The following is a 27,585-nucleotide window of genomic DNA, read 5'->3' as shown; positions in this document are numbered from 1 at the left end:
CCGCAACACAAAGTTGGAATTAGTAGTCTGTTCACAACTAGCACATTCAGCATACAGCACATGACCTCTGTTCTGTGAAGCAGGTCGTATTCCTTCCTAATAAGTATTCGTTCTGATATCCAATGTTTAAACCTTTACTCTCTGTAAAATCAGTATTTTGTCTTTCACATATTATCTTTCTGAGTCAGAGACGATTGGACATTTGGCTGCTCATCTGTGTCTCTCCCTCACCCACACCCACTCACACAACTGCTACCTCGCTCCCACTCAGACAGATGACACATTTATTCAAATTCAGACGCTTACACTACAGCTCATGTCTGAACGCCTGGCAGTGCATTATTTTAAGAATCAGGGATTTTATTAAAAAGCTGATCTTTAGTTTGGGTTAAAGAAACAGTTAATGTTTTTGGTTGTCCTTTTTCTTGCTCCTTGAAGTGAGCTAACAGCTTATATAACCGGTCCAGGAGGCGTTAAGTGATCTCATCTCTTGCGCCTTCTTGGGAAGCATCCTGAAGCACAGGAAGTTTGAATTTTTGGAGAAAAATAGATGAAAACAGAATTAACATTATAGCTTTAGCAGTGAGAAGCTGAGCAGACCAAAAGATGCGTTTTGATTGACAGGTGGTCCTCGCAGCATTCAGTGCAGAAACACCACGCAGATGGTCTCATCACACAGATGGTTCAATTTGTGATGTTAATTCAGAATATTGAATCTATTTTCTGGCACTTATGCTTTGCCTGACAGAGACGGGAAAGGCAGGAGAGAAGCTGTTGTGTTATAGTTTATAAAGGACCTATAAATCGTTTACATTAGACTAACTTGTCAACCAGGAGAACATACAGCAAACATAGATGGGGAATTTTGAACACAAATAAGAAAAATTCCCTTATTGCAGTGCTCTAATGACTACCACGTAAAAGTGATATGATTGCTGCAATTTCAGAGGAACAAGATATTTTATTCTTTTCATTTACTGCAAGGGGAAAACCTGGTTTAAATCACTTAGGAGGGAGGGGGTCCTGCCATTTCTTTTAGTATTTATGCAAATTTGTGGGTACGTTTGTGAAAATATTTTCATTGAAAGGACACAGGCTTGAAATGAGGGACATGTCCCTTTTTGCTTTGAGGGAATCATTATATGAAAATGGCTCAAGCAATCACAAGATCTTAATAAAAGGCCAGTTTTGTTGACATTTTTGCCAAAGGTTCAAGCTCTTGGAAGAAATGAATGTAGAAACCACTTTTTCTACTGAAAGATAAAAAGCTTTGCATAGAACATGCTGTTAAAACAGTGAATTGACTTTATAAAGAGTAAGTGGTTGTAGTGTTGCAGGAAAATTGCATTATTTTTAGTTTGGATCAAGTCCAAGGGTATACCAAATCTCTGAGCTGGCGGCTGCTGTTGATTTTTTGTTTTTTAAAGGGGATGAATTATGGCAGTCTTACACTCCAGCCCCTCCAAAGATAGGTGTGATTTCATCCCCAGAAGAATTCCCTGAATAATGACTCAGCACAACATTTTGGGATTTTATAGAATATCTGTACATACTTCTGATTTATTTATGGCACCAGTTTTGAACCAGTACACCCAAGAAGTCTTCAGAAAGGTATCAAAGACAATTGGAGCAATGGTTTGGTGTGCAAATTGACACAGACAGACAGACGTGCTGAAAATTATAGTAGTAAGATTTTGCCTGGTAGAAGAGAAATCATCTTTTTAAAGTCAAATTAACTGGTTGATTGAACCAAAGATAGACAATAAAACTTAAACTGAATGTATTTGTGTCTTTTTTTAATGACTTTTTCTTTAAGTATTATGAAATACTCTGTTAAGTGTCCAAATTTTGCAGTTGGAGTTGTAAAAACTATTGCCTTGTTGATTTTTGAAAGTAGTTGAGTTTTGGTCCAGTGGCAGAAAATAAGCAGTAGTTCTCTGTCTTCTTTCTAGGACCGAGTCTTCTGGACAGACGCGGAGAATGAAGCCATCTACGGGGCAAACAAATTCACTGGTTCGGACATTGTGACGCTTGCAAGCAACCTGAACGACCCCCAGGACATCATTGTGTACCATGAGCTGATCCAGCTGTCAGGTAAGAACCTGCTAGGATTGAAACAACTGAAAACAAAATCAGAAGTAACTGTATTAAGGCGTGATCAAGGTAAAGTCTTCGTTTTTAAGCTGCATATGAAGGGTTGAAATTTCTAATTAAATTTAGTTAATCTGCTAATAATATTTAAAAAGTTTAGTCCATGAAATGTCAGAAGTGTTTCATTTAGCAAAACAGCTCTACCAAAAAAAAATATGGCATGGTTTTGACTGATTCCTTAATATTTAACATCTGTGTATTACAAGTCTTGCTTAATTTGGCTTCAAAGTGTATTTAATGTCCATGTGTATGTTTGTCAGTACATTCAGAGCTATTGATTCTTGTGTGCAGGTACTAACTGGTGTGCAGAGAAGGGTGAAAACGGAGGCTGTAGCTACATGTGTCTACCTGCCCCACAAATCAACAAACACTCTCCCAAATACACCTGCGTGTGTCCAGAGGGACAGGAGCTGGCTGCTGATGGTTTACGCTGCAGACCTGGTGAGTCACCACACCACAGCGGCCAAATCAAATGGCATTTTCTTGATTCAAGGTTGCATTTGAAGTTTATAGTATGTGGTTATTAGTAATTTTTAAACGGAGCCATTCTTGTTATTAAGGCATGAGCATTATAAACCCCATAGAGAGAAAGGAAATATGTTAAAAAAATGTTATTCCTTTGCAAAATTTCTGGTGAGTTCAGGCAGGACCTCCAAAAAACTGTTTTTATGAGGGCATAGGACATCAAAAGTGTCTGTTTGCTTGATGTTTTTCTTCATTGAAGGAAGGATAGAAGAAATATAAAGGAATTGTGGTCTGACATCAGCATTGGTTCTGGACTTAAAGATTGCTCCCTTTAATTGTCAAGTCAGATTGTTGTTATTTCTGTTTGTTTTCTCTCTTTCTGCACCTCCTTCCATTTATTTCCTGTATCTCCCACTTCTTTCCCTCTGCACCTCCCTCTCCTCTTTTGAATTACAACCCCAACACAGCTATAGTGGGTAGCTTTTTAGCACAAGTCTGTTTGTACTTGTGAAAGAAAGGTTTTCCTTGCTGCTGTAACTTGCTCAAGCATTATGAGCAGCTGGTTAACTAACTGATCTTCACCCACTTTTGCCATTGTAATTAAGCACAGCTAACAGGTAAAACATGGTCTGTTCATTCCAAGTTTGCTGTCCGTAACATAGCAGCGATGTAGTGAGTGTACTCTTTTGCAAAGTGTCTCCATTGGCCTGTCTGGGTTCAAGGTAATGCAGCACGCGGTGTGTGTTAAAGCCCCAGAGCAGCAGTTGGGGTTTTTCCATTACATGGCCCGGCTCGGCTCTACTTGGTTTGACTCGGCAAGGCAGCCCAGCGCTTCACGAGATATGCTTTTCTACCACAGCTGAGTTACCCGTTTCAGCGCACGCTTAGAGCTGATGATGTGGCAGTTTGAGCCCTCCTTGATCTCTCTACACTGTCTGATCTGGTTGACTTTACATCGTTTTGGAGCAAAAATCAAACTGTAGACTGACAGCGCTGCACGCTGCTCTTTTCACATTCTCTCTCACTCCCTCCCTGCCTCTCTCTCCCTCTTTCTTCAATCAATAAACAAATAATAATTCACACTCATCATCAGAAGGAGAAAATTTTACTGACGATTGATTTGTGGGTCTCTAGAGAGCAGAAAATGAACACAATCATTTTTTTGATTGGGCGGTGAGAATGGCATGCTTTACTAGCGCCAGTTAATAAATTAAAGACTGACTGTCGTGGACTAAATTTTTCGAACATCTCTAGTGTTTTATTCTTTTAAGAAGTCTAGAATGTATTTGTCTGTTAGAAGAGGAAAGGGTCAAACTTTTGTTATTAGTAGGTGCAGAAAAAGTTGTAATTCTGGATCTGCGTCTGATTCTTCCTGATTTCACTCATCAGTGCGAGAAGTCGCCGAAAGGATGCCGTAGTAATAAAAAAAATCTGGAGGTTTGGTCTTGTGTCATAAATGTTTAAGTCATACAGTGAATGCTAACAGTCACTGTCACTGTTAGCATTCACTTTGCTGGATCACCACTGTAACAGAGGTATAGACAGCTGGACCAGAGGCAGGGATAAAACGTATCTCCCGTGGGGTGAAAAATTATCACGGAGGGGGGTATCAGTAACAGGAGTAGTAAATCCCCTGGCAAATTGCACCCTGCGAACTGGGTGGCACACCGTTGGGGCTGGCTTACTTTGAGCTCGGCACTGTGCGGCTCACTAGTAAAAGATGTTATAACTCACGATTTGTATGTGTAAGGGCCATGGTGACTTTGTGTTTTTTGTGTCTGTGAACTTTGGTTGTGAATTGGTGCTATACAATGAAAAGCTGATATATCAACTTCTTTTCTGTCATTTTTGTTGACAAAGCCGGTAACATAAGTCCCTGTCTTCTTTGTTTTGGTTGGTTGTGAGCGAGTGTCATAGAGGAGAGTGGGGCTTTTCCAATTGTTTAACTTTTTCCAGCAATGACAAAAAGTAGCTGATACTAAGGTTGTTTTTACACTCAGGACAAAGATTGCTAAAAATGCAGAAATACTTCGGGTTTTTAATTTTTTTTAAAAATGGACCCTGCCTATGCAAAAAGCACTTCCAGTGGACACAGGTTTTTAAATTAGACTGAGAGAGAACCACCTGAATATTGTTTTCATTTAGAGATGTTAATACATGATTTTCTCCCTCTTCTCGATTTTCTATTTTTAGCTGATTATTAATAATCCACAGAGTATTCTAATTTGTGAGTTTATGAAAGTGAAACTGGAAATATTAAAAGTGTTTATAAATAGAAACTCATTGAAATCATGGGGGAAATCTGTACTACTAACCCAGTAGGAAGATTTAAATTTGCCTCTTGGTTCCCTCAGGCTGGTGTGGATTGCATCATGGGAAAACGTTGGTAATTGTGTGGCTCTGAGGGTGAAAGCTAAAAGTGCTGGGTTAAACGTTCAAAATGAAGGTTTAGCTTCTGCTTATGTGCATTTCAATTGTACATGCAAAGGCAAAGCTGTGCTCTCTGCTTTATTCTCTCTTTGCCTTGCTGCTTGTGGCGAATCTGCTGCATCTTCTCGAAGAATTGATTACAAAGAAAAGGCTACAGGGAGCAATGCTTTCACTCTGAATCCTGCAAAACACTGAATCAATTGTGAGGAACAGAATTAATTCAGTCGAACTCTTTGCTTCAGCTGGCTTTGATTCAAGTTTTGTTCCTTCTTCCCTTTTGCTTCTCCTTCTTCTCAGCAACTACACCAAGTTTTTCTGCTGTGATTGTGTTCTCCCAGTGAGTTTCTCTCCCATCTGTATCGGTGCCAAACACAAACCCAGCTGTCTGTTTCCGTTAGTGCTCTGACAGCTGAACAGTAGCTGACTCAGTTGGCGTTGTGATCCAGTTTTTCACCGTCTCTTTGGCATGTATCATCACCGTCCTCCTTCACATCTCAGCTGCAGCCGTCAACTCTCTCTTCTGTTTGAAAGTGCCTTTGTTGTCTCGTCTTGACAGCTGAACTGTGTGGGCCCCGGGGCTGAACTTTGTTCAGCGCTGCTCATATATGATGGTTTGGTTCAGTCCAGGTCTGAGCTGTCTTCAGTTTGATCTGACTGTGGCAGTGCCATGACAGCTGTTGAATGCTAGAGAACTCCAAACTTTTGGGAATTCCCTGCTCTCCTTTTGGACGTCTTTCATAGAGTTTGAAGCCAGGCTGTGGGGATTTGCTCTCCTGCCTGCTTTGCCCTCGCTCATAGTTGCATTCCTGTTGATTCCAGACATGATGGACGTAGGCTGAAGTCAAGCGTTCTGCACAGGTCACTCAAGTTCTTACAAATTAAATTTGTCGATGTGGTTTGAAGATCAGGTGTTGTGTCCTGCTGAAACAGGGAAGTCCAACTAAAATTTTTCCACAAAGCTGGAGGCCTGTTTTTCTTTGAGTTGAAAGTTAAAATAAATGCAGACTTTCCAAATGGTTAAATTAAAGTGGTGTTGTGTAACGTACAAACCCCAGTTCCAAAAACAATTGAGGCATTGTGTAAAATGTGGTTAAAAACAGGACACAATGATTCCCAATTTTTTTACATTCAATTAAATACAGCACAAATGTAAGATATTGGATGGTGAAACTGATCCAATTTGTAATTTTTTTTGGTAACATACTCACATTTTGAATTTGATGAAAGCAGCATGCTCTACGAGTCCACATTTCAGATAGTTTTTGGAAATAATGGTTTTAAATTTAGATTGAAAGAAGAAAACAACCATACAGATTGTGAAAGTTCAAAAGCCAGCATATGTGGGGGTGTATTAGTGCCCATGACAGGGGTAACTTGCACATCTGTGAAAGCCTCATGATCATCACTGAGAGGTAGCTACATACAGGTTTTGGGGTAACATGCTTCCATCCAGATGACGTCTTTCTCGTGGACATCCCTGCTCATTTCAGCGAGAGAATACAAAGACACATTTTTTTAAGTCTTATTTTTGGGCTTTTTCAAGCCTTTATTTGTGATAGGATGACAGTGGATAGAGTTGGAAAAGGGATAGAGTGGGGAGAGACGTGTGGTAAAGGGCCGCAGGGCCATCTGTACTCCCACAACGACACATTCTGCATGAGGTACGGCAGCATGGCTTCACAGTAAAAGAGGGCAACAGGCAGCCGATGTCTCCTGTTGAAAATGTATGTACTTTGTAAGCTGCTAGGTGCTGAAGACACTAATTGTTGAAGTATTCAAAGTGTTGTTAGAAGAAAAGTTGATGAGACACAGTGGTAAACTTTCTCCTGTCTGAACTTTTTTGGACAAGTTTCAGGCATTAGATTCAGAGTATGTGTACATTTCCAAAAAATAAGAAACCATGAGGTTGATCAGTTTGAGAATTGAATATTTTGTCTTTGTGCTCTGCAACTTCTTTGGTAGTTTGGGTTTGTACGTCTAATCACTTAGTTACGTAAACTTTCAGTGTTCTGTTTGTAAGTGATGCTTCCCTAATTGTCCACCTGTTTAACAAAATTTTAATGGGATGTAGTGTGTGAGATTGCAGTTTTGTTGCACCTGCCTGTATAAAGAGATTACAGCCATTTAATTAAAAGTCCATCTGTCTTCACGCTGCACTTTTGCAATTATGCTGCAGGCCGTTTGACTTAAAAATGTATCTCTCTATCTGTATACATGCATCAGTAGTATCACAGAGCAAAGCAAAAAAGCTGCAGGTATATACAGTCAATTTGCAAAGCTTCTCCAAGCGTAGGAGACGGTACATCAGATTCAGGTCAGATTCCCAGGTCTGTACGGTCCTTTTGCCATCTTGTGAAGATGTAAAAAAAAAATGCTTACAAACAGGACGGAGTGCACAGGAGGTGGCAATGCAGGTTTTTTTTAAAAGGATACAGCATACTGTATATGCCCGGGTCAAAAGAAGTTCAGAAATAAAAAAATATGAAGAAATGAATACTTTATAGAAAATAAACTGCATCATTTCCTTCCCCAGTCTCCCTTTTAGCTTTGAGAAAGTTTGTGTGAAACTAAAGTCTCCCCTTTCTGTGATCCACTCTGCTCCAGTTGTTTTTGTCTCGAGCCGCCCAGCTCCTCTCTACACTCCCATAAATTAGCCTTTTCATGCTGCAGCAGCATCGCACAGAAACCTGACAGCTGAATTCAGTTCACATACTCTCCTAATTGGTCTCAAACTGTAGTCCGAGACATTGGTGTACACAAAGTACTGGAACATCTCCCTGACAACTCTCTGCACCACCGTCCTCCTGAATGAAAGTCTGCCTCGTTAGCCTGCACAGTATTCTGTAAGATATTTTTCCTCTACTCTCCTTTATTTCCGAACAAGAGCAGGGAGGCTGTTCCCACAGTTTCCTGACAGTTTTTGCAGGGTACCATCTTTTGTGATGTTTTTATTTCAGCACTACTCCATTTATGGCTACTATGTACATCCATTCAGGGTTTATCGGTGGGATTTTTTCTCTGTTCTTTGGGGATGCCTCTTTCAAAAATGTATTGGAATTTGCCTAAATATTAACAACAGACTTTATAAAAACTGATGGACAACAAAAACTAGGGACATTTTTTCTTGGGCATTTTTTTCTACCAGTATAAGATAGATGATGCTCTTTTTAAATGGTTCTAACTTGTATATCTATGTCCAGTTAAACAACTTTTCTTTAATGGTAGAAAAATATTAAAAGCAGTACTCGTAAAGATCCTGATCCTTGTGGAGTATCATAAAGTATCAATACTAGTGCTGTTAATTGAGTTTAAAAAAATTATTAAGTTAATCACATCCCTTTGGTATGATTAATCATGATTAATCACAGCATTTCTTTAGTTTTAGTCATTTTTAGATTTTTTAACATTCTTATTATCAAGTGTTTATTTTCATTATTTTAACTTGATGTACAGCACTTTGAAAGTGCTTTTAATGAAAAAGTACAAAATATTATTATTATTATTATTATTATTATTATTATTATTATTATTATTAATTATCTATAAATTAATATTTAAAATACTACCATTTACTTGCATTTTTGTTTGAGATAAATTAGTACAAGTATGATGTTGAAGAAATATTCAACAAAGTAGAGTTTTTTAACTTTTCTGTGGTTTGTAAATCAAAGTATCTTAATTCACCTAGCAATAATATTTATAAACTGCAAACGAGCCCAGCAGACAAACACATCAGGTACAAAATAACTTCTGCTGTAAAGAGAATAATCAGGTGTGCTGTTACCCCGAGGTAGCTGAAGTTGCTGACTGATGTCCAGTGGTCTCTCGTCAGTGTAATAAATGGTAGCTCCAGCAAGCTGCTCCACTTTAGTTGCTTTTTTATATTTTTGATAGTCAAGATGGACAAAAGAAATAAAACTTCAACTAAAGTAGTTCTCCTGATCTGCTTTAAACAGCACAAACTAAGCAACCAACCACCCACATCTCCAATGCTTGAGACAGAGCACCTTTGTGCACAGCCAGAGAGCTATCCACAGGAGACTTGCTATTCTCGGCCAATGCCGATATACTTCAGTTAAAGTCATGCATCCCTAATATGATTAAATTGTGTTATTATGTTTTTTAACACGTCAAGCTTTCCGGATTAATCACAAGCATTAATATGTTAATATTAACAGGCCTAATCAAAACAAGTAAAAATATTCAGTCCCCTTTCTGATTTTTCCAAATTTGGAGTATACACTGCACACAGCCTTAAGATTTTAACAACATGCTACACTACAGGATACTTTTCTGATAATAATGTTTGCCAGAGGGAGCATGCTCTTCTACACATGATCTTATGTGGTCACAGATGTAAACAACACTGACGTGTTGCAACAACTCGCTGTAGGGATTCTCTGCAATAAGGGGAAAAAACAAAGCATGATGCGTGATGAGTCTGGATGAGAGACTGGGGGGATTTGGCAAACTGGATTCTGCAGTGAAAAAATGAGGTGAGATTTTATCAGTTTGGCTGCAGCTATCAGTTTTGATATCTGTTGGTGGTAGTGCGTTAGGTAATGTTGGCTTCAGGGCTTGAGTGTTATCATTGCATATGTCCAGTAATGTTATCCAGATTGAGGTTAGACATAACAGTGCTTGAATACTTTAGGGTTCTGGAGATGATACAGGCAGCAGAACTCTGGACTAATCTAAGAATGTTAAGGAATTATAGTAAATAATACAGGAAGTGACTATAGAGTGAACTAAATAGCGTCAGAATTGGGAGTGAAGGATGAAGAAAGGTGAACATCATTGATGTGTGGTTAGAATGAAAGGTTTTGCTGTTGAGGACAGCGCCCAGAATCTTAAAGGGAACCCTGCATGATCAGACAAGTTCATCTTGTTGGATAGATATTTGTATCTCTCAAATGTATATGGAACTCACCAAGTATCCTAGATATCTGCATTTTGAGTAAATTTGAGCTCATAAACTCACTGAGATGGCGTCATGTTTTCGTCCATGCTGGTAGTGTGATGTCACAGTGCCGCAGCGGTCACCTATGAGCGCTCCTTGCCATTCCTATGCAGTAACCGTTTTTCAGACGTTTTTTCTGCTTGCAGCTGTTGCTGCCATCACAGCTTTCAGGGTTAGGGTAGGGTTAGGCTTGGTTTTGTCTCCCTGTTGTCAAAGCTCTGCCATTCCTCCTTAGTTTTACCTCAGTAAACCTCCTTATAAGTGACTGGATTCAGTGTATAGTGGAAGCAATGTACATACAAAGGGAGTTTCTCCAGAGAAATGCTAAAGTGGACTTTTACTTTGAAAAGCGCAGTCCAGAAGTGCTTTCGTTCTGTGTTTATTTTGACCTGACCTGTTTGTAAACAGAAAGCTTCATAAAGAGTTGAAGTTTGGGGAACCCCTTTATTAAACAGACACATTTTAGCTCGTGGCCTTCATGTGATTCATCAAGAAACAGATTTCAAACATATTCTCCTGATGGACGCAAATATTTGCTACGACAAGGTAAATATGTCTCTGTATTTATCATTTTCCTGTCTAGATGGTAGAGAATAGAAGAGACCTCAAATTTAAAAATCTCTGTGCATGAGACGTACTGCGTTTCTGAGATGCAGCCCTGACACTGGCTGCCAGTCTGAAACAGAGGTTACTGCATAGAAACGATGAGGAGTGTTACGGAACTGTGACGTCACAGCGCCAGTACGGACGAAAACATGGCGGCCTCCTGGTGATTTTATAGACTCAAATTACTCAAAATGCAGATATCTAGTGAGTTTTTTAGTTCAATATACAGTCATGGATGAAAGTATTGTAATTGTACACAAAACTCAAAAAATGGTCCGGACAAAATTATTGGCACCTTCAACTTAATGTTTGGTTGCACACCCTTGGGAAAAACTAACTGAAACCAATGGCTTCCTATAAACATCAATAAGCTTCTTACACCACTCAACTGAAATTTTGGACCTCTCTCCTTTTGCAAACTAATCCAGGTCTCTTAGATTTGAAGGGTGCCTTCTTACCACAGCAATTTTGATATTTCTCAAAGGTGTTCAATGGGATTTAGATCCGGACCACCATGTTTGACTGTAGGTACTGGATTATTTTCTTTGTAGGCTTCATTCTGTTTTCTGTAAACAGTAGAATGACTTGCTTTTCCAAAAAGCTCTACCTTAGTCTCATCTGTCCTCAAAATGTTCTCCCAGAAGGATTGAGGCTTACTCAGGTACATTTTTGTAAACTCCAGTCTGGCTTTTTGATGTCTCTTTGTCAGCAGTGGGGTTCTCCTCGGTCTGCTGCCATAGCGCTTCATCTCATTCAGATCACCACGTATGGTCCGAGCTGACACTTTTGCACCCTGAGTCTGCAGGACAGCCTGAATTTGTGTGAAAGTTGACTGAGGATGTTTATCCACCATTCCAACTATCCTGCGTTGCATTCTTTTGTCAGTTTTTCTCTTCTGTCCACGTCCAGGGAGATTAGCCACAGTTCCATGGGTTATAAACTTCTTGATTATATTACACACAGTGGATAAAGGGATTTTAAGATCTCTGGAGATGGTCTTGAAACATTGAGATTGTTCATATTTTTCCTAAATTTTGCTTCTTAAGTCCTCAGATGATTCTGGGCTCTTCTTTCTCTTCTCAATGCTTGGTGTGACACACACAGACACACAACACAAAGGCTGAGTCAACTTTTAGACATTCTGACTGGCTTCAGGTGTGATTTGTAGATTGACAGCACCTGTTACTGCCACAGGTGAGTTTAAATGAGCATCACATGCTTGAAATAAACCAATTTACCCACAGTTTTAAAAGGGTGCCAATAATTTTGTCCAGCCCATTTTTTGTTTTGTGTAAAATTATGCCAATTTTGTCTTTTTTCTTCAGTTTTTTTTATTGTTCCAATGCACATAAAGGAAATAAACATGTGTATACCAAAAACATTTGTAATTGCAACAATTTCTGGGAGAAATGGTGTAATTGCTTGAAAAATTCCAGGGGTGCCAATACTTTCGTCCATGACTGTACGTACTAGAGATACAAATATCTGTCCAACAAGATGAACTTGTCTGATCATGCAGGGTTCCTTTTAAAATAAAGGGGAGTGAGAACTGTGGAATGATCCAGTGTGTGAAAACCAGGATTTGGTTTCCTGTAAACATTCAGAGAGGGAGGCATTAGGGTTTGTGGATAGGTAGAGCTGGGTGTCATCTGCGTAGAAGTGAAAGTTGATGAATTTACAGAAGATATAGCCAAGGGGAAGTAAATGATGATGAAGAGAAGGGGGCCCATGACAGAACCCTGGGGAACTCCAGTGGAGACTAGAAAAGGGTGGGATCTGAATGATTTTAGTTGAATGAACTGAATGTGGCCCGAAAGGTATGACAAACAATTGCTGGGGTGTTTTTGTGATTAAGATGGAGGCCAGTCTGTCAATTAGTGTGGGAGGGACTGAAATAAAAGCCAATAAGTAGCCTTTAAGTGTTAGAACTTAATGACTCTTGTTCTTTTGTTTCAACAGTAAAATCCTGATTAGCACAAGATTAGTATTCCTTGTGGATCTGTGTGTGCTGACATCTGGTTATTTGCCCTGAAACAAGAACTTAAATTACAAATATAGTCTATTTTGGGGGTGAAAAACCCAGACATCCTCTGCGATCATTATAAATTGTCAGAGGTCCCCATGTAAAAGCATGTTTTATTTTACTTTTGTCTGAAATAAGATGTTTGGTCTGGACTTGTCAGATGAAAATGGCATATAATAAGTGTACTGAGACATATTCGGCTAGAAATTAGATGTAGTCATGCTAAGATTTGAGGTTTTTCCTTGAATTGTATGGGCTCAATTCTGCATGCTAAAACTAACACTATGGTCATGAAAGATGTATGAAAGGAAAGCTGGAGAGGAAAGCTCTTCCTGGAAATTTCATAGACGTGACAATAAAAACCAATAATACCAGAGGATCCCACGCTACAATGAGATGAACTCTGCTCCAGTGAAAACCTGCGAGCTCTGCTGCTGGTTTTACAGCCCATACTGTCAACAGAAATGTAACGGCCTTCATGTAGCGAGCGTCCCTGTAGCCTTACTCACCTCTCCTGGGCTGTTTGGGAATCTGTTGCTGCCTCAAGGCTCTTTACCGCTGCAGTGATGACTGAATACACCGCCCAGACGGTGTGTGGTACTTTTCTTCTCTGTGTGGTTTTAGACAGCTCGTTAGTGTGTCTATTCCTCCAGCATGTACATGAATGCATGCGTGCAGTTTCAGAGCATCTCTCTGAACATGTGTGGGTGCTTCTGTGAGTTCTCCAGCTTTTGTGTGCTCTACAGTTGTGTTTACACACCCGTCTGTGTTTGCGGTACTATTCTAAAGTGAGAATAGCCTGGGAGGGGCCATAGAGGGATGCCTGTCACTCTCTGAATGAACCTCCATTGCCCTCCTTGTTGGGCTGCAGCCAAGACTGCGTTGCTCTTCACTAAAAACCTCCAGCTGAAATGTTTATCCTTTTTAAAAGCCATGGCAGCCGTAACAAATAGGAACTGTAGAGCATTGTGTGCTTTCAGCTTAGACTGGCTATAATCTTGTTAGAGAGAGAAAATAATAAACAGTGCTCTAACTTCAAGGTTGAACTCAATGTGGGACTCATAACAGCCTTTAGAGGTGACTGGGGAGTGTTTTCCTTCAGGCTGGATGATCTCAGACCAAAATAGTGGAGGTTTTCTCATGGTCTGACTGTGCTCAGGAGGACCAAAGGCTGGCATTAGCTCAGTGGTTAAAATTGCATGTCCCATGTTCAAAGGCTCTCAAAGCGGTGGCCCTGGGTTTGAATTTAACCCTGCATTTTTTACCCCACTCCTTCTCCCTTGTGTCTGACTCTATCCACTGCTTTACCCTTTAACAGAGGCATGAAAATGCTAAAAATGATCATTTTTTTTAAAGAAAAATGTAATGGCATCTCCCTGTGATCTTTGGTTGGACTTCCAGGTTGGTGAGTTGGTCCGCTGCTTATTTTACACGGGCTGTTTTATCTAATAACATTAAATCCACAGGAGAAAATCCTTCTTCAAGTTTAGAACCATTCACCAAATTCATACATCTTTTCCCTTTGATACCACACCTAGTTTTTAGAAGGTCAAGTGTTATAGTAAAAGCTTAAGTATGGTACTACTCAAGATTGCGGTTAAGATGAGACAAAATTTGGGCTCATGAGGATGAGGGAAGATCCCTTAATCAAAAATTGAACATGGTTATTCCAAAGCTGTCAAAAATGTTAGTTTAAATGTCTATATTCTTAAAACTAAAACAACTCTTTTTATGAGTTATGTTAAATTAAATAACTTAAAAATGCCACAGAACAAACACAAAAAAATAATATAAACAAGTAAATTTTAACTAGAGTAACTCTTTTCCAGTGCTAATGAGCTACTGTGGGGTTGTACAATAAAATAAACTCCTTCCTTATTGGCAAGAAACACAATAGAATAGAGCTCCAGCCAAGCTGTTCAGATAAAATCACATCTATACGTTTTACACCAAAGTTTCCTTTAGGATCACCTAAAGTCACAGGCAGGAACTCTAATTTTATGGATAACTTCACTCATGGTGCAAATGTGTCTCTCAAACACTGGTGGATCGACGCTGTCAAATAACTCAGATAGTGAAGAACATTTCACTCAGAATGGATTTAAAATTACACCGTGGGAAGTAAAATCAACTCCAGACCTTCACCCTGAGAGTTTTACATTGCTCCTGTTTGGTCAACAGACATGGAAAGAATACAGGTGTGCTGCAGTCAAATAAGAATATGGTTACTCTGGTTAAAACTAACTTGGATGTAGACATTCAAAATGTACTCAAAAGGGCAAGTACACAAAAAACTACTTAAAGTAATTTGAGTAGAGGTAATTACTTTCCACCCTTGGCAGATGGTCTAATATCATACATATGTTTGTACTTGCTAAAAACTTAAACATTGTTTGGCAATAATTCCTCAAAAAATGGATATTATGTTTTACCCTTTAAAAACAATTCTTCCTTGTGTTCTGCTGCTCTGGCTCAAATTCTTGGCTACATCACTAAACACTGCCCCCACAATTTTGGGGGTATTGCAACAATTGCTCATATCTGAAAGCTTTGAGAGAACATGCAGAAACACGGATGAAACTACAGACCAGGGATCACCAACTATGTTTGCACAAGGGCCAGATTTTTTTCTTTTCAGGCATTGTGGGAGCCAGGCTGTTAATTAAGCAAATAAGATCTACAAAGATGTTTTGATTTCCTTTGAAATGTACCTTAATTCTAGCCATTGTAGTAAATTCAGTCCCTATCACCTATACTGCTGCCAGTCACAAGGGGGCGATTGAGATATTTTAGCCACATCATTCTAGGGCTGTCATGTTGTTCATCACTGAGTTTGAGTTAAATATGTCTAATCCTGATTAGTGAAAAACACATACAGTAAACAAGTCTTCTGTTTTCGATCTCCAGGTAGGGAAATTGGTAGGTTGATACTGTAACCCAATCTAATCAAGGATGGATTAACGAGTGTGCTTTTATCATGTATCTTATTTACTAATAATGGCTGATGGGGATTTTTGTGAAACTGTTCAAGCATCAAGCAAATCCAGAGAAATTGTTTTAATCTTTTTGAAAATGAAAAACACGATAAATACTAGGGATGTACCGAAAATTCAGCCGCTGAAAATGGCCCAAAAGTGCATTTTCAGTTTTCGGCAGAAAGACTTTTATTACTGAAACAACAAGGCTGAAACACGATGTTGTGATGACGCAAGCAAAAGCCACGGCCAGCACACGCTTGGATCAGTGGTTCTCAAATAGGGGCATGAGAAATAGCGCCTTTTTTTGCACAACAGGAGCAACGCGATTTTGCGAGTGTGTTACGTACATTCTAAAATCACATTCGTGCTGCGAACATCTGCGGTGTGTCCTCTGATAAACAGTGATATTTATTGGAGCGGAAGATAAAAGGTTTCTCCCTCTCTGTCCTTCACTCCGTGCGTAGCGCGGCACTTTTACGCACAGCCAGGAGGTCAGTGCCGTTTTGTTTCACTGTTTCATTCACTGTGCCAGCCAAGTTTGTGAGAGGAGGGACTGACTTTTCATTCATTCTGTGTCAAATGTTATCAATAAGAGTAGGGTGCAGCTGAGGCTCGCGGTGAGGGGAGTTAACTCTCTCCACAGCACACAGACTGGCTCACTTGTTTGTGTTCCAGACTGGTCAGAGGAGTAATTTAGCTGGTCGATCTGGAGCATTTGTAAGTCGTATGTCTGAGGTCAGAGGAGACTTGTTGGTAAATATTTCACTAAAGTCCCATTAGTTTAGAAACAGCTGTGTGAGTAGCGCACTTAGGTTCACATAGACATGTCGGACATCCTGCTGCCTGTCTCCCTCTCTACCAGGCTAAAAAAGAGGCAAAAACACAAGCATGGATACAGACAGATATGAGAAGAGGACAAATATCAGGTGGTGTTGGATAGGAGGACGTTTTTGTTCCTCTGTCTGCCTTAAAAATCGGCACCACCACTACGTGTGCTTGTCAGAGTGAAACTTAAATATCAGCAGCAATGTTGCGCGGCGAAATGATGTTGCTGGTTTGGCAGCTTGCATTGATTCGCTACAGGTTTGAAATGTAAACATTTTGTGTGAATAATTTGCACGAAAAAAATTGCGTATAGAGTGTAAGGACCTTAAGTTTATAAACCGGAGTTAATATTTTGTAGGCTCTGAAATTTAATGACCCTAAAACCCCCTGAGTCTCCCCCATGGCAGGATGGTTTGACACACACTGGAACATGCCTGTCAGTCACTGAATTCACAATCCCCCCATTCATAAAAAGGTTCATGATTTATTTGTTGTGAATAAATGCTGATCTATAACTAAGTTCCTGATTTTAGTTTAAGAAGAGATTTTTATTGTGATCTCAAAAAGGGGCACGAAGCTGTCTTTTTTTATAATTAGTTAATTATTTACAGGTTTTTAGTTCTCTCTAGTTCTATGTTTTTATTTCCAAATTGTTCCAGAGAGACCGCTGCAGCCGATCAGCGTTTTGCACACTTCTGGGTTTAAAGCCTTTCCCGTCACTGTTTTCAATACATTAATTTGAATTCTCACTTTTAGTGATGAGAAGATCTGCCATGAATTTAGTTGTGCATTTTTAACATTTAAAATGTTTGAAAAAATAAAATCTAATATTTGTAATTTCAAAGTGTTTATCAGGTAAAAAGTTTGATAAATCAGACAGCTATCACAGCACTCTTTAATGTCTTCCTTTTTGGCCAAAAAGCTTTGAGCTGTTTAGGGGATACTTGGCTGAAAAAATACTTCAAAGGGGGTACACGACTGAAAAAAGGTGGAGAATCACTGATTTAATGTATACATGAGTGGGGTCAAGTTACACATTTTATTTTGTATTTTATTTTATTTTATATTGTGTATTGTTGGAATGTCAGTGATTTATTCTTTGAAGTATTAATATTAATTTATGCAATTACAATTGATTTTAGTGAGGTTAGTACACAGTCATAGCCATGAATGCAATGGTACTAATAATTGGCATAATAATTTCTTTTGGTGTTTTGGTTTTCATTTTTTGGCCTTGGTTTTCTCATTTTCGGTTTTCCATTTCGCCCAAGAAATTTCATTTCTGTGCATCCCTAGTAAATACCATAGCATATTTTCCTCACATTTTCTTGATATAATAATTTTCTGGGGGCCGGATGGGAAGCTGTGGGGGACCTGATGTAGACCCCGGGCCTCCAGTTGATGATCAGTGCTATAGACCAAAATCTGCCTCCTTATCTGTTTACATTTTGAACATAGAGCATAAATGAGCCTTAAGAGTCAAATATGAGGCTGAAGAAGTCTGATGCAAACATTTAGTGAGGTCCTAGATGGTCAAAATGAAAGGAAAAATCAAATTCGTGAACTGAACATCCAAATGTAATTTCATTTTCAATCCAGAGGCTTTGTTTAAACCTCAAAATCAGGCAATTTTTGATAATGACTGAGTTGGAGTAAAATTATCTTTGCTTGCCCCAACAGTTTTGATCATTGTAATTTTAGCTGTGAAATGCTAAGTCCTTGTAGTGCTCCAGGTATCATGGCAGTACTAATGATAAATAAACTTGTCTTATTCTAGAGCAATCATTTGATCTGTAAAGAATCTCAGGTACAGTCTGTGTAGGTGAATTCTTTTGAGAGCACTTCAGTACGACTGTGCTCTGCTTTGTTTGTCAGCATAGATGATATGCATTATTATTCTACTCCTACACAGCAGACCTTTCTGAGCGGTGATTTTACAGTAAACACTGCAACACTCTGCTGCTTCTGCTTACCGAGGCTTATTGATCAGCCTGTGAGGAGTTTATTGTTGCTGCTCGGTCTGTACTGGTTGTACAGCAGCTGATAGAGACCTCCTGATTAATGAGCTTTACTGTAAACTTTACAGTGTCTTCAATGAGTTAAAAAAGCATCTGAGTGCCTCTTTTCCTTACCAGCTTGTGGGTGAGTCTTGTTTGACTGTTAACATTTGTATCAAAGCAGACAGACCATAAGAATTTGTCTTACTGTAGAGATGTAACACTGCTGTGTCTGTACAGTGTAGCTGGTGTCAGCCCAGTTTTGTGTTGTATCTCATCTTTGTGATGGCTTTCTGATGAAGAAAACTGGATTCTCGCTTTCATCTATCGAGCATTTATTTACTAGTTTCATCTCCTGAGATCTGATCTATTTTCACAGGCCTACTTGTATGAGCACAGTTTAAAAATAGGGCAGCCTGATGTGAGGATTTTTTAAGTTTTGTAAACAAAAGCATGACTCTTGGCTCTTTTTGTAACAGACTCTTCTACCAAAGGTCCCTCAAAGGATGCTGGGAAAGCTATAATCCAGCCACCCAAAGGTAAAACCACCAGCTGTCGCCTGCTCTTCTTCCTGCGCTGAGATGCAGGCTTGCTTTAAGCATGTCAGGCTTTGTTATAATGATATAAATATGCCTTTTCTCATTATTTGCTGGGACTCAGGGGCAGTATCTATATTTTCTTTGCTTAACTTAAACATTATTCTTTCATGTCTTTGGCTGCATTTGCATTTTATTTGTGATTTTGCTGATGAATTGAAATATAAAAGCGCCTCCTGTACCTCTTGAAACTGCTTTTTTGAGATTTAATATCCCAAGTTGGCTGTTTTGTTCCTCTCCATTCAGCTTGATCTGTGAATTGGCTTTTCTTGTCTCTGTGCTTTAGTGTTTGTTGCTCAGTTATGTTGCAAATTAAGATGCTCCAGGCTTCTGCAGTAAGTGATTTAAATCTGTTTATGCTTGATTTGTAACTGGTGGTCAGTTAGCCTGAAGCCTACATGGGCTAATTCAATCTAGTCTTTCTTCTGCTGTGTGCACTGTAACCCTGCTTATATTTTCACTAAAGTCAGGAACCATAATAAAATAATTAAGTGGTTTATTTGATAAACATCAGGCTGGGTTTTTGGAACAATTTAGGATGGAAAAGCTGCTTATGGGTTGAAACCTTTTGTAACCTATTTGAGGAGTGTTTTATCATGATTTTAGTTAACATGTATGTACCTTACCTAATTTTAACTACTGGGGAGCAGACAAAGCCTGGCTATGGTTGTGTCTCTCTCTCTCCGAAAGCAGAAACCATTAGTCCCTGCTCTCTGCTCGCATTGCTGGCTAGAGTAGTCAATGATAGACCTGTTCTACTTCTGACAAATTCATCACAAAAAAGTCCCTGTTTATTCTGTTAATAAAGACTTTTTATTTGAAGGAGCAATATCAGGAACTTGAGAATATTCAACAACATAGCAACTCAGACTGCTCATACAAAGACCGCAGAGAAACGGAAGCTCACATCACACTTACACTTAAAAAATGAAACATTAGAGTAGAGTAGATATCATTGCCTTATTTTTTTATTTTTAAACTTTATTTTTTGTACTTGAAGGTGTTTTTAATGACTGAAATTTTGCCTGGAGGTCAAAACCACAGCCTTCTGTCATACAACAAACCTAAAGTACTGTTTTTTTGTTTTGTTTTGTTTTTTTGCTAATGGGACTTCGAGTATTTTAACCAGGTTATATTTGTGTTCTGCATAATTTTGTTTTCCCTTCTCTATATTCTGAGGTAATGGATGTAATCAAATTCATGCTTAATATATTCACATATAAAAATAACACATGCTTGAGGGTGTAATCAGCATGCAGCTCTGGGAATTTGTCTGCTAAAAAATAGATTTTGTTCCTCTCTGCTTTACAAACCTGTTGTGCAACTTGAGTGGAACTGCTTTGCAATTCTTCTATATTTGTTAACGGGAGTAAGTTTCCTTAGTTGTTGTGATTCTGTACTTGGACTCAGATTTGACTTCAGGTTAGGCTTGAACTGTGAGTGGATTTGCATTTTTTTCAGCTTAACCCACATTTCAGATACACAAGTCATGAACAAGTACAGTGAGGTTAAAACTGGCAGAATGTGAACCTAGCAAGTAACAACAGGATCATAGAGGGTTTTTTTCCTGATTAGTTTCAGGTCGTTTCCTGTTACTGCTGTTAGTCTCATGATTTTCATTCAGTTACTTTGAATTGATTTAGTTTCTAGACTTCATTTTAGTAAAAAAAACTTCCCACTCATATCCCCTCACTGTTTGCATGAGAGCTTGAATTTAAATAATCAACCTGCTCTACTTCTTTAATGTATGTAAATCTATCTGATGATTAAAATAAGGTGAATAATTTCACCTTCTCCTGTTGTAGCAGATGTTATTCTGCAATCTTTGTCCAGGAGCATCACCCAGTGACTAAACAAGGTAGTGCAATCACAGTTACCTAAACTCAGTCAATGAATCTCCCATGGTTTCAGTGGAATCAAAGTTTGATATTTCTAGATTGTTTCTCAAATCCTTTGGAAAACTTGTGGGAAATAGTTGTTTGAGGAGAGAAGCAGACATTAACATTTCTGTTTTGCTTATTGTTGTTGACATTGCTTTCTAACAATATTAATTTATCTTATTAGGAATAAGCAAAGAAATTATGCTGGCACACATGGAGTTTAAAGTCTTGCCTATACACTGCACAATATATTCTTTTTTCTTTTTCCATAGAAACTCGATATACTGGCCCTAATTATTGCAGTTTAGCAATGAAATGTATTGAAATGTGCTTAAACTTTCTCACTATAAAACTCTAATCCCATGCGACACCAAAGCCTTTGATAAAAGATTCAAGTAATGAACATATTTTTTGCTGTGAAAGCCTGATACACTTTGTTTCTCTGGTCTGTAAGGCACATTTCTCTTGAGTTATGTTTTCTGAAACACTGCCCAGCTGTTTAAGGGAATAAGGTCTTTTAAAGAATGAAACTACACATCTCTGAGTTTGAGTTATAAGTGGGCCTGAAAACTGAGTCTCACTGACAAAGTTAAGAAATCTGGAGTCCAATCCACAGTTCCTTTGAAAGTTGTGATTTGTACTCCCTTCAGCATTTTGCTGTCACTATGAACGTCTCACTGTGGACTGACAGATCACACTCTTAGTATCTATATGTTTATCATCATTATTACAGCCCAATATTGGCCCTTTTTTCCAACCTTGGCCATCACTATTATCTTGGCATAAGCCTGAGCACTATGGCCTAAACATCATACCATGGTATTTTTCTTACCTTTTGCGGCAAGGTATTATGTCAAAATTTAAAAGATGTAATGCATTTACAACCCCCATCTCTACCTAAAACAAACCAGTGATGGTATGCTGTGTCAAGCTGCCAGTGACTTGTGCACATTTCATAATGTGGGTGTTAAAAATGAAAGCATTTGGAAAAAAATAAATACAGACTTCAATGTGAAGACCTTGAAAGAAGTTTATCATTGACATCATCACTTTTCTAGGGTTAGATGTATCACTCCCATTGTTAATTTAACATGTGCAATTTTGCTGCGCACACTAGGCTCTAGGTTTTCAACTGGTGGGGCGAGACCTAAAAGTGGGTTGCATAGCCATTTTCAGTGGGTGACGGATGTGTTCCTTAGAAATTCTATACCAAAAAGTTTGACATGATTTTATTTTGAAGGATAAGTCTCATCTCAGTGTTCGGTCACGTTTTTGCTCCATTTTAAGTCCAGCCTGTCCTATTTCTCATTAAAACACTTTGTTATTGAAAATTTAAGAAATTTGAGTCATGAGTTTTTGTGGAACCACTGCACTCATCAATCCATATTGTGCCCCAGCTTGCTTGACCCTCAAGGTCCAGCTTTTGTGAGCTTTGTAGCAGTGCTCAGGAATGGTACACTTCCATGGTCTTAGCACTGATGTGCTTCAGCATGGTATGATTGGACATGCATGCACTGTCGGCCATATGCACATGATGTAAAATGGATATGTCCATCTTTTTCAATCATTTTAAACAATGGCAGAGTGTTGGAGAGCTGTATCTGACCAAAGTGGCTCAGAATAAGCCACAAACTGAGAGAAGTTACTGTCGAGTTTTCTATGTGTGTATAATATAAACAAGTGGATTGTTGTTTAAATCTGATTTTAATTACTTCTGCTGGCCTATGTCTTGAATGGAGATAAAAATGCCATTAAATATTCAGCCATATTTGACCTTAAGCAGTTCAACGTGTCATAAAGCAGTTTTAGAAACGCCTCTCTATGTTGGTGCTCATTTAAGAGTCTGGCAGTACCATGGGTGCAGTACCACGAGTGACCACTGTGTGAAATTAGAAGCTGTTTCCAGTTCTTAAACATGCATCCTTGTCAGCTCTGAGTCTGGTGATTTCTGAGGTATGTTGATGACGAAGTCATTTGGCAGTGAGGAGCCTGACTGGCAGAAAGAGCAAGAATTAACATAGTTATTTTTCTCTTTGTCCCAAGGTCTCTGGCGCCGCTTTCAGCCGTGCTGGTTGCCAGTCATGTCACTCACTCTTTGCCAGACAGACAGAACATTTTGTCCCGCTGCTTTAACACTGTGAGGCTGGATTATGGCGGTCCAGGGGGGCAAGTTCTTTGCCTAGCACTCTGAACAAACTGTCAAACCCACAGTCTTGGCATCATGTCAGCCGTTCAAATGGATGCAGTCTTTACTGGTTTTAAATTGTGACCTGATATTCTTATAGCTTGACAATTATAGACAATTTTAGTACCAAATCCTCCTAATGAAAAAGAAGTTTTTGTTTTGACTTCATAAGATGTTTGCGCTTTAATTTCTATATCAATATAAAGAAAATACAATGTCTTTGACTGCCAGTGCAAAAAAACGGCAGCTGTGGTCACAGAACAGCCTTTAACAAATCTCTAATTTCATTTCTATGATGTGCTATTTCTCAGTATGTTTAGTTTAAAAATGGGGTTTCTTGTTTTGTCTTCCAGAGGCCAATGTGAGCACATCGATCCAGGTGGACTCAACAGCTAAAGGATCGGCTGCTGCCTGGGCCATACTGCCTGTCTGTGAGTAGAAAAACTTACTTGCACCTTAAACAAAATAATTCTAATTCATCTGTAGGCTGTTAATTGAATACCACAGAAGAAAATATAAGAAGAATGTAATGCTTTAGGGAAGGCTAGCAGAACCAAACTAAGGCCAGACTGGATTTTCACAACAATTTTTACCATCCACATGAAGAGCCTTTGGAATTTGGCAGTTTCTTCCAGAATATTGTTGGGGAGAAATGTGACACAAAAAGAAAGTTTTGAAAGCTTTTGGGGGTATATAAATTATGGCTGAAAAACCCCATGGCCTTAATAAAGACTTAGATTCAACTATTTCTGGTCTCATTCGATGCACTAGCTTTAAATAATACAAGTCATGTTTAAACAATCTCTGCACCACAACACCATATCAGAGTTTAAATCTCCTATCGATAAACTGTCACTCAAAGAAGAACTCCATGTTTCTTTGTTTTTTTTAGATCTGTTGAACTCCTAGTCCGAAGGAATTATTCCACAGGTTTTTAAGATGTAAAAGTGCATCTAAAGAAATAGGATAAATCAGTAACCTGCAGGCTGAACAGTAACGATTTGACTTTTTGGCTGCAGTCGTTTCTCCTTCTCACCATAACAGTCCAGCCGTGTAACAAGCTTTTACAAGTATAACTAAAGGAGGGTACAAAGCATTTGTGTAAATGCAAAGTGGAAACTTAAGTTATTGCCTTATTAGTCGTTCCTTGTCCTGAATTATCCATTTGTCCTGCTCAGTGCTGTTAGCAATGGCTGCAGCAGGCGGTTACCTGATGTGGAGGAACTGGCAGCTGAAGAACCAGAAGAGCATGAACTTTGACAACCCAGTCTACTTGAAGACCACAGAAGAAGACCTTAACATAGACATCACCCGACACGGCGCCAACGTGGGGCACACATACCCAGCTGTGAGTAAACAGCTGCACAAAATGTTGGCAAATGCTTTTGTAGTAATCCACAAAATAAAACTCCTTGAATGATTGCTTCTCTTAAATAATGACAATCTCTCTGGGATGGTAAAAAACATAAAGGTGGTTACATCACAGGGAAGGTACTGAGCTATTGAAAGATGGCAGCAACAAAAAGAGAGATGCTGTCACACTTGGCTCAGTGCCACAGATGTCTGAAACGTCTGGCCCAGGGTTCTTCTTTAGGTGAACAAAGAAATATTGTTCTGCTGCAGAATTTGTGATCAGCTGTGCAGTTAAAATAATGTCATTGTAAAGTATAGAAAAGAGAGTGCATGACCTCCACTCTCACCCTGACCCTGTGGCCTTCTGTAATCCTTAGAGCATTGTTGGCTGTCCACAGAGCACATCTCTCTGTACACAGATTAAACAGATTAACCTAAGCCCGGCCAGAGTCACAAGATGGATTCAAACCTCTGACATCACCCTCACAGCTGCAGCACAAACATCTGTCCCATCGCTCAGGAAAGAAAAGTAGAAAAATACCTGCAGGGAGCAAACTTTTTTGAAATTAATTTCTGTAAACAAATAAGATAATCAGTCATTGCAGGGGTAAAACGACAATAAAAATTTTTTAGTGAAATAGCTGCAGATAAAGTTGTTTGTCAAAGATGTAAACTTGACATTTAATTCCAGTGTTCTTGCAGATCACTAAAAAGGCCATGAAGAGTCTAATAGAATGATTTTTTTACTTGTAAAGGTTTTAAATTTTAGATGGTAAGTTAACTAAGATATCTTAATCCTATCTTCATTTTCAGCAAGTGTGATACAAGTACTCAATGAGGTGCTTTTAGTGTTTGATATCAGTAAAGTAATTTAAGACAAAAAAATTACCACACAGAGAGGACTTATCGTTATCAAAGGCTTCCCCAGAAAACACAAAAAAAGAAGCAGCATTGTGGCACCTGTACAGCAAGTATTGAGAAGCTCTATCATGTCTCGTTCACACTGTAGAGCATTATGCCTTCATGTTTAATAATTATTTAGCACCATGGCTGTCTCATTTTAAGGAAATGACAATCTCACATTGAAAAATAAGTATCTCAGCACATTTTCTAAAAGCTCCAGCGTACAGCGAGAAATGTCCCCACACGTATTAGAGACTAATTAGGTCTTCAGAGTGACTGTGACTGCTGAGTGGTCTTCAGAGTAACATTTGAACATTAAATCAGAAAATTCTGCATTTTTCCTGTGGAAAAAATAGCAGGTATCTTTTTTCAGTTCAGGTCTTAATAAGTCTTAAATTTGATTTTAAGAAGATTTAGGAAGCCTGACCTTACTGTTAAATGAAGTGTTGTGACTTCAGGTGAGCAGTTTAATGTTCTTGGGGAAAAAAAAGTCACTAATGGCAATAAAAAAAATCTGAATCAGAAATATAAAGTGCATTAGCTTTTCTAACATATCAGTTAATTCATGTCTTAAAGGCCAATATTTGTGGATTACATTGTCATAATTTTATTATTTGAGCCATAAATTCCTTCTCAGAAACAACAGGCTAGGCTGTTTTATCTTGCTTGCCTTTTATTAAGCCGATCCTTCCTCTGTCTCCTCCCCATCCCTCTCTATCTCCAGATTTCTATAGTGAGCACAGATGACGATATATCATGATCGTCTGCTTTTTTATGGTGCCCTGAAGAGATGCATGGTGCCGCCTCGTTCCAATGCCGCCGGTTGTCCGTAACAGCAGCCACAGCAGCAGCAGCCCTTACAGTACGACCACATGCCTTCTGAAGTGCATTATGTCATCATCTGTGGAGAGGATGACCCAATGAAATGTTATTTATTATGTGAATACTACAGTGAATCATAACTCTTCTGTCCAAAGTTTTGAGGGCTTTTTTTTTTCTTTATGCTTTGGTTTCTTTTTTGTTTTTGGGCCTCGGCTATGCTTACCATCATCTTTGCCCCATCCCCTAAAGGAGTAGAAGCATTTTATTCAACAGATGAGGAAACTGCGAGAATGTCTGCACTTTTATGGGACTCTGGACTGGAAACCTGATAAGAGGACTCAGTCATTCTCTCTAGAAATGGATCAACTGTGCTTGATGGGATTTCAAAGTGGATTTGCGCTGTCAGCATTTGCGTAAAGGACTCTGAGAGACTCCTGTTTGACCTTATTCAGAAAGAAGATGGATGGGGAAACTTGGTCCAAACTGTATTTTTTGCTTACTTTATTGCAGCAGGCTCAGATGTGTGAATATTTATGTATGTTTGTTTCTGGCGGTAAAGTAAGATGTAAGTTTTCTTTCATTTGTCCATTTTTATTTACGATTTCTCTCAAAAGGTACCTCCTGCGGTGCATTCTTACAAGCTGTTTTTCCAATCAGTGTTATTATTATGATTATTATTATCATTGTTATTATTAGAAGCTATGTAAGGATCACCATGGTTACAGCATTTGTAAACATTGTACATATGAATCCATCACAACGTTCGATCAGGACTCTCTTCAATGCACTTTGATCAAATGTTTCTCCTGTAAATAAGATTGTATACATTTGACTTGAAATCAATTTTTTGCTATGGTTGGGCATCATACCAGGGTTAGAGTTCAGATGTAATTTAACAACAAAGAAAAAACACAAAAAAATGAGAAAAATCACTACAGCTGAATTTGGTAAAACTATTTTGTATGTTTATGTGCTGTTGCTGTGAACTTTTCTAGCCGTGTACAGTGAGGGGAACTTAAAGAGGTCTGTATCTGTGAAGAAACTGATTTGCAAATCACTTGAATTAAATCTAATCCACAACATTGTTGAAAACATGGCATCCTGTCTTCTTTATAATGCATGCTTGTGTTTACTCACTGTATTAAATGTGCAAACAAACAGAAAAAATGGAGGAGTGTGTAGGTCCTTTAACAAATAAGGCTGCTTGTCAAACTTACACTTTAGCTTACCCTCAATTTCCACACCCTCCATCTGTGCAACAATGGGCACGTGAAGTGCAATGCAGAGCAAATTACTCCCTTTAAGCCCAAAGATATCTATATATATATATATATATATATATATATATATATATATATATATATATATATATATATATATATATATATATATATCTCTATATATATATATA

General features: G+C 38.6%; 1 protein-coding gene across 2 annotated transcripts in view; it reads left to right on the top strand.

Moving 5' to 3' along the window:
• Positions 1–27,266, top strand: part of vldlr (very low density lipoprotein receptor) — a 98,359-nt gene extending 71,093 nt beyond the window's left edge. Inside the window, exons 15-20 of one of the 2 annotated variants that reach the window (XM_041810892.1) lie at positions 1,953–2,094; positions 2,443–2,592; positions 18,915–18,974; positions 23,450–23,527; positions 24,275–24,444; positions 26,077–27,266. In XM_041810892.1, the coding sequence (XP_041666826.1) occupies positions 1,953–2,094; positions 2,443–2,592; positions 18,915–18,974; positions 23,450–23,527; positions 24,275–24,444; positions 26,077–26,112 (636 nt within the window). In that variant the 3' untranslated portion in view covers positions 26,113–27,266. The remainder of the gene's footprint in view (positions 1–1,952; positions 2,095–2,442; positions 2,593–18,914; positions 18,975–23,449; positions 23,528–24,274; positions 24,445–26,076) is intronic. The other variant, XM_041810893.1, reaches the window with a different exon arrangement.
• Positions 27,267–27,585: the final 319 nt, after the last annotated feature.

Source organism: Cheilinus undulatus, linkage group 17 (genome assembly GCF_018320785.1).
Source record: "Cheilinus undulatus linkage group 17, ASM1832078v1, whole genome shotgun sequence".
Lineage (NCBI taxonomy): Eukaryota > Metazoa > Chordata > Actinopteri > Labriformes > Labridae > Cheilinus > Cheilinus undulatus.
This window is presented reverse-complemented; position numbering and strand designations above follow the sequence as displayed.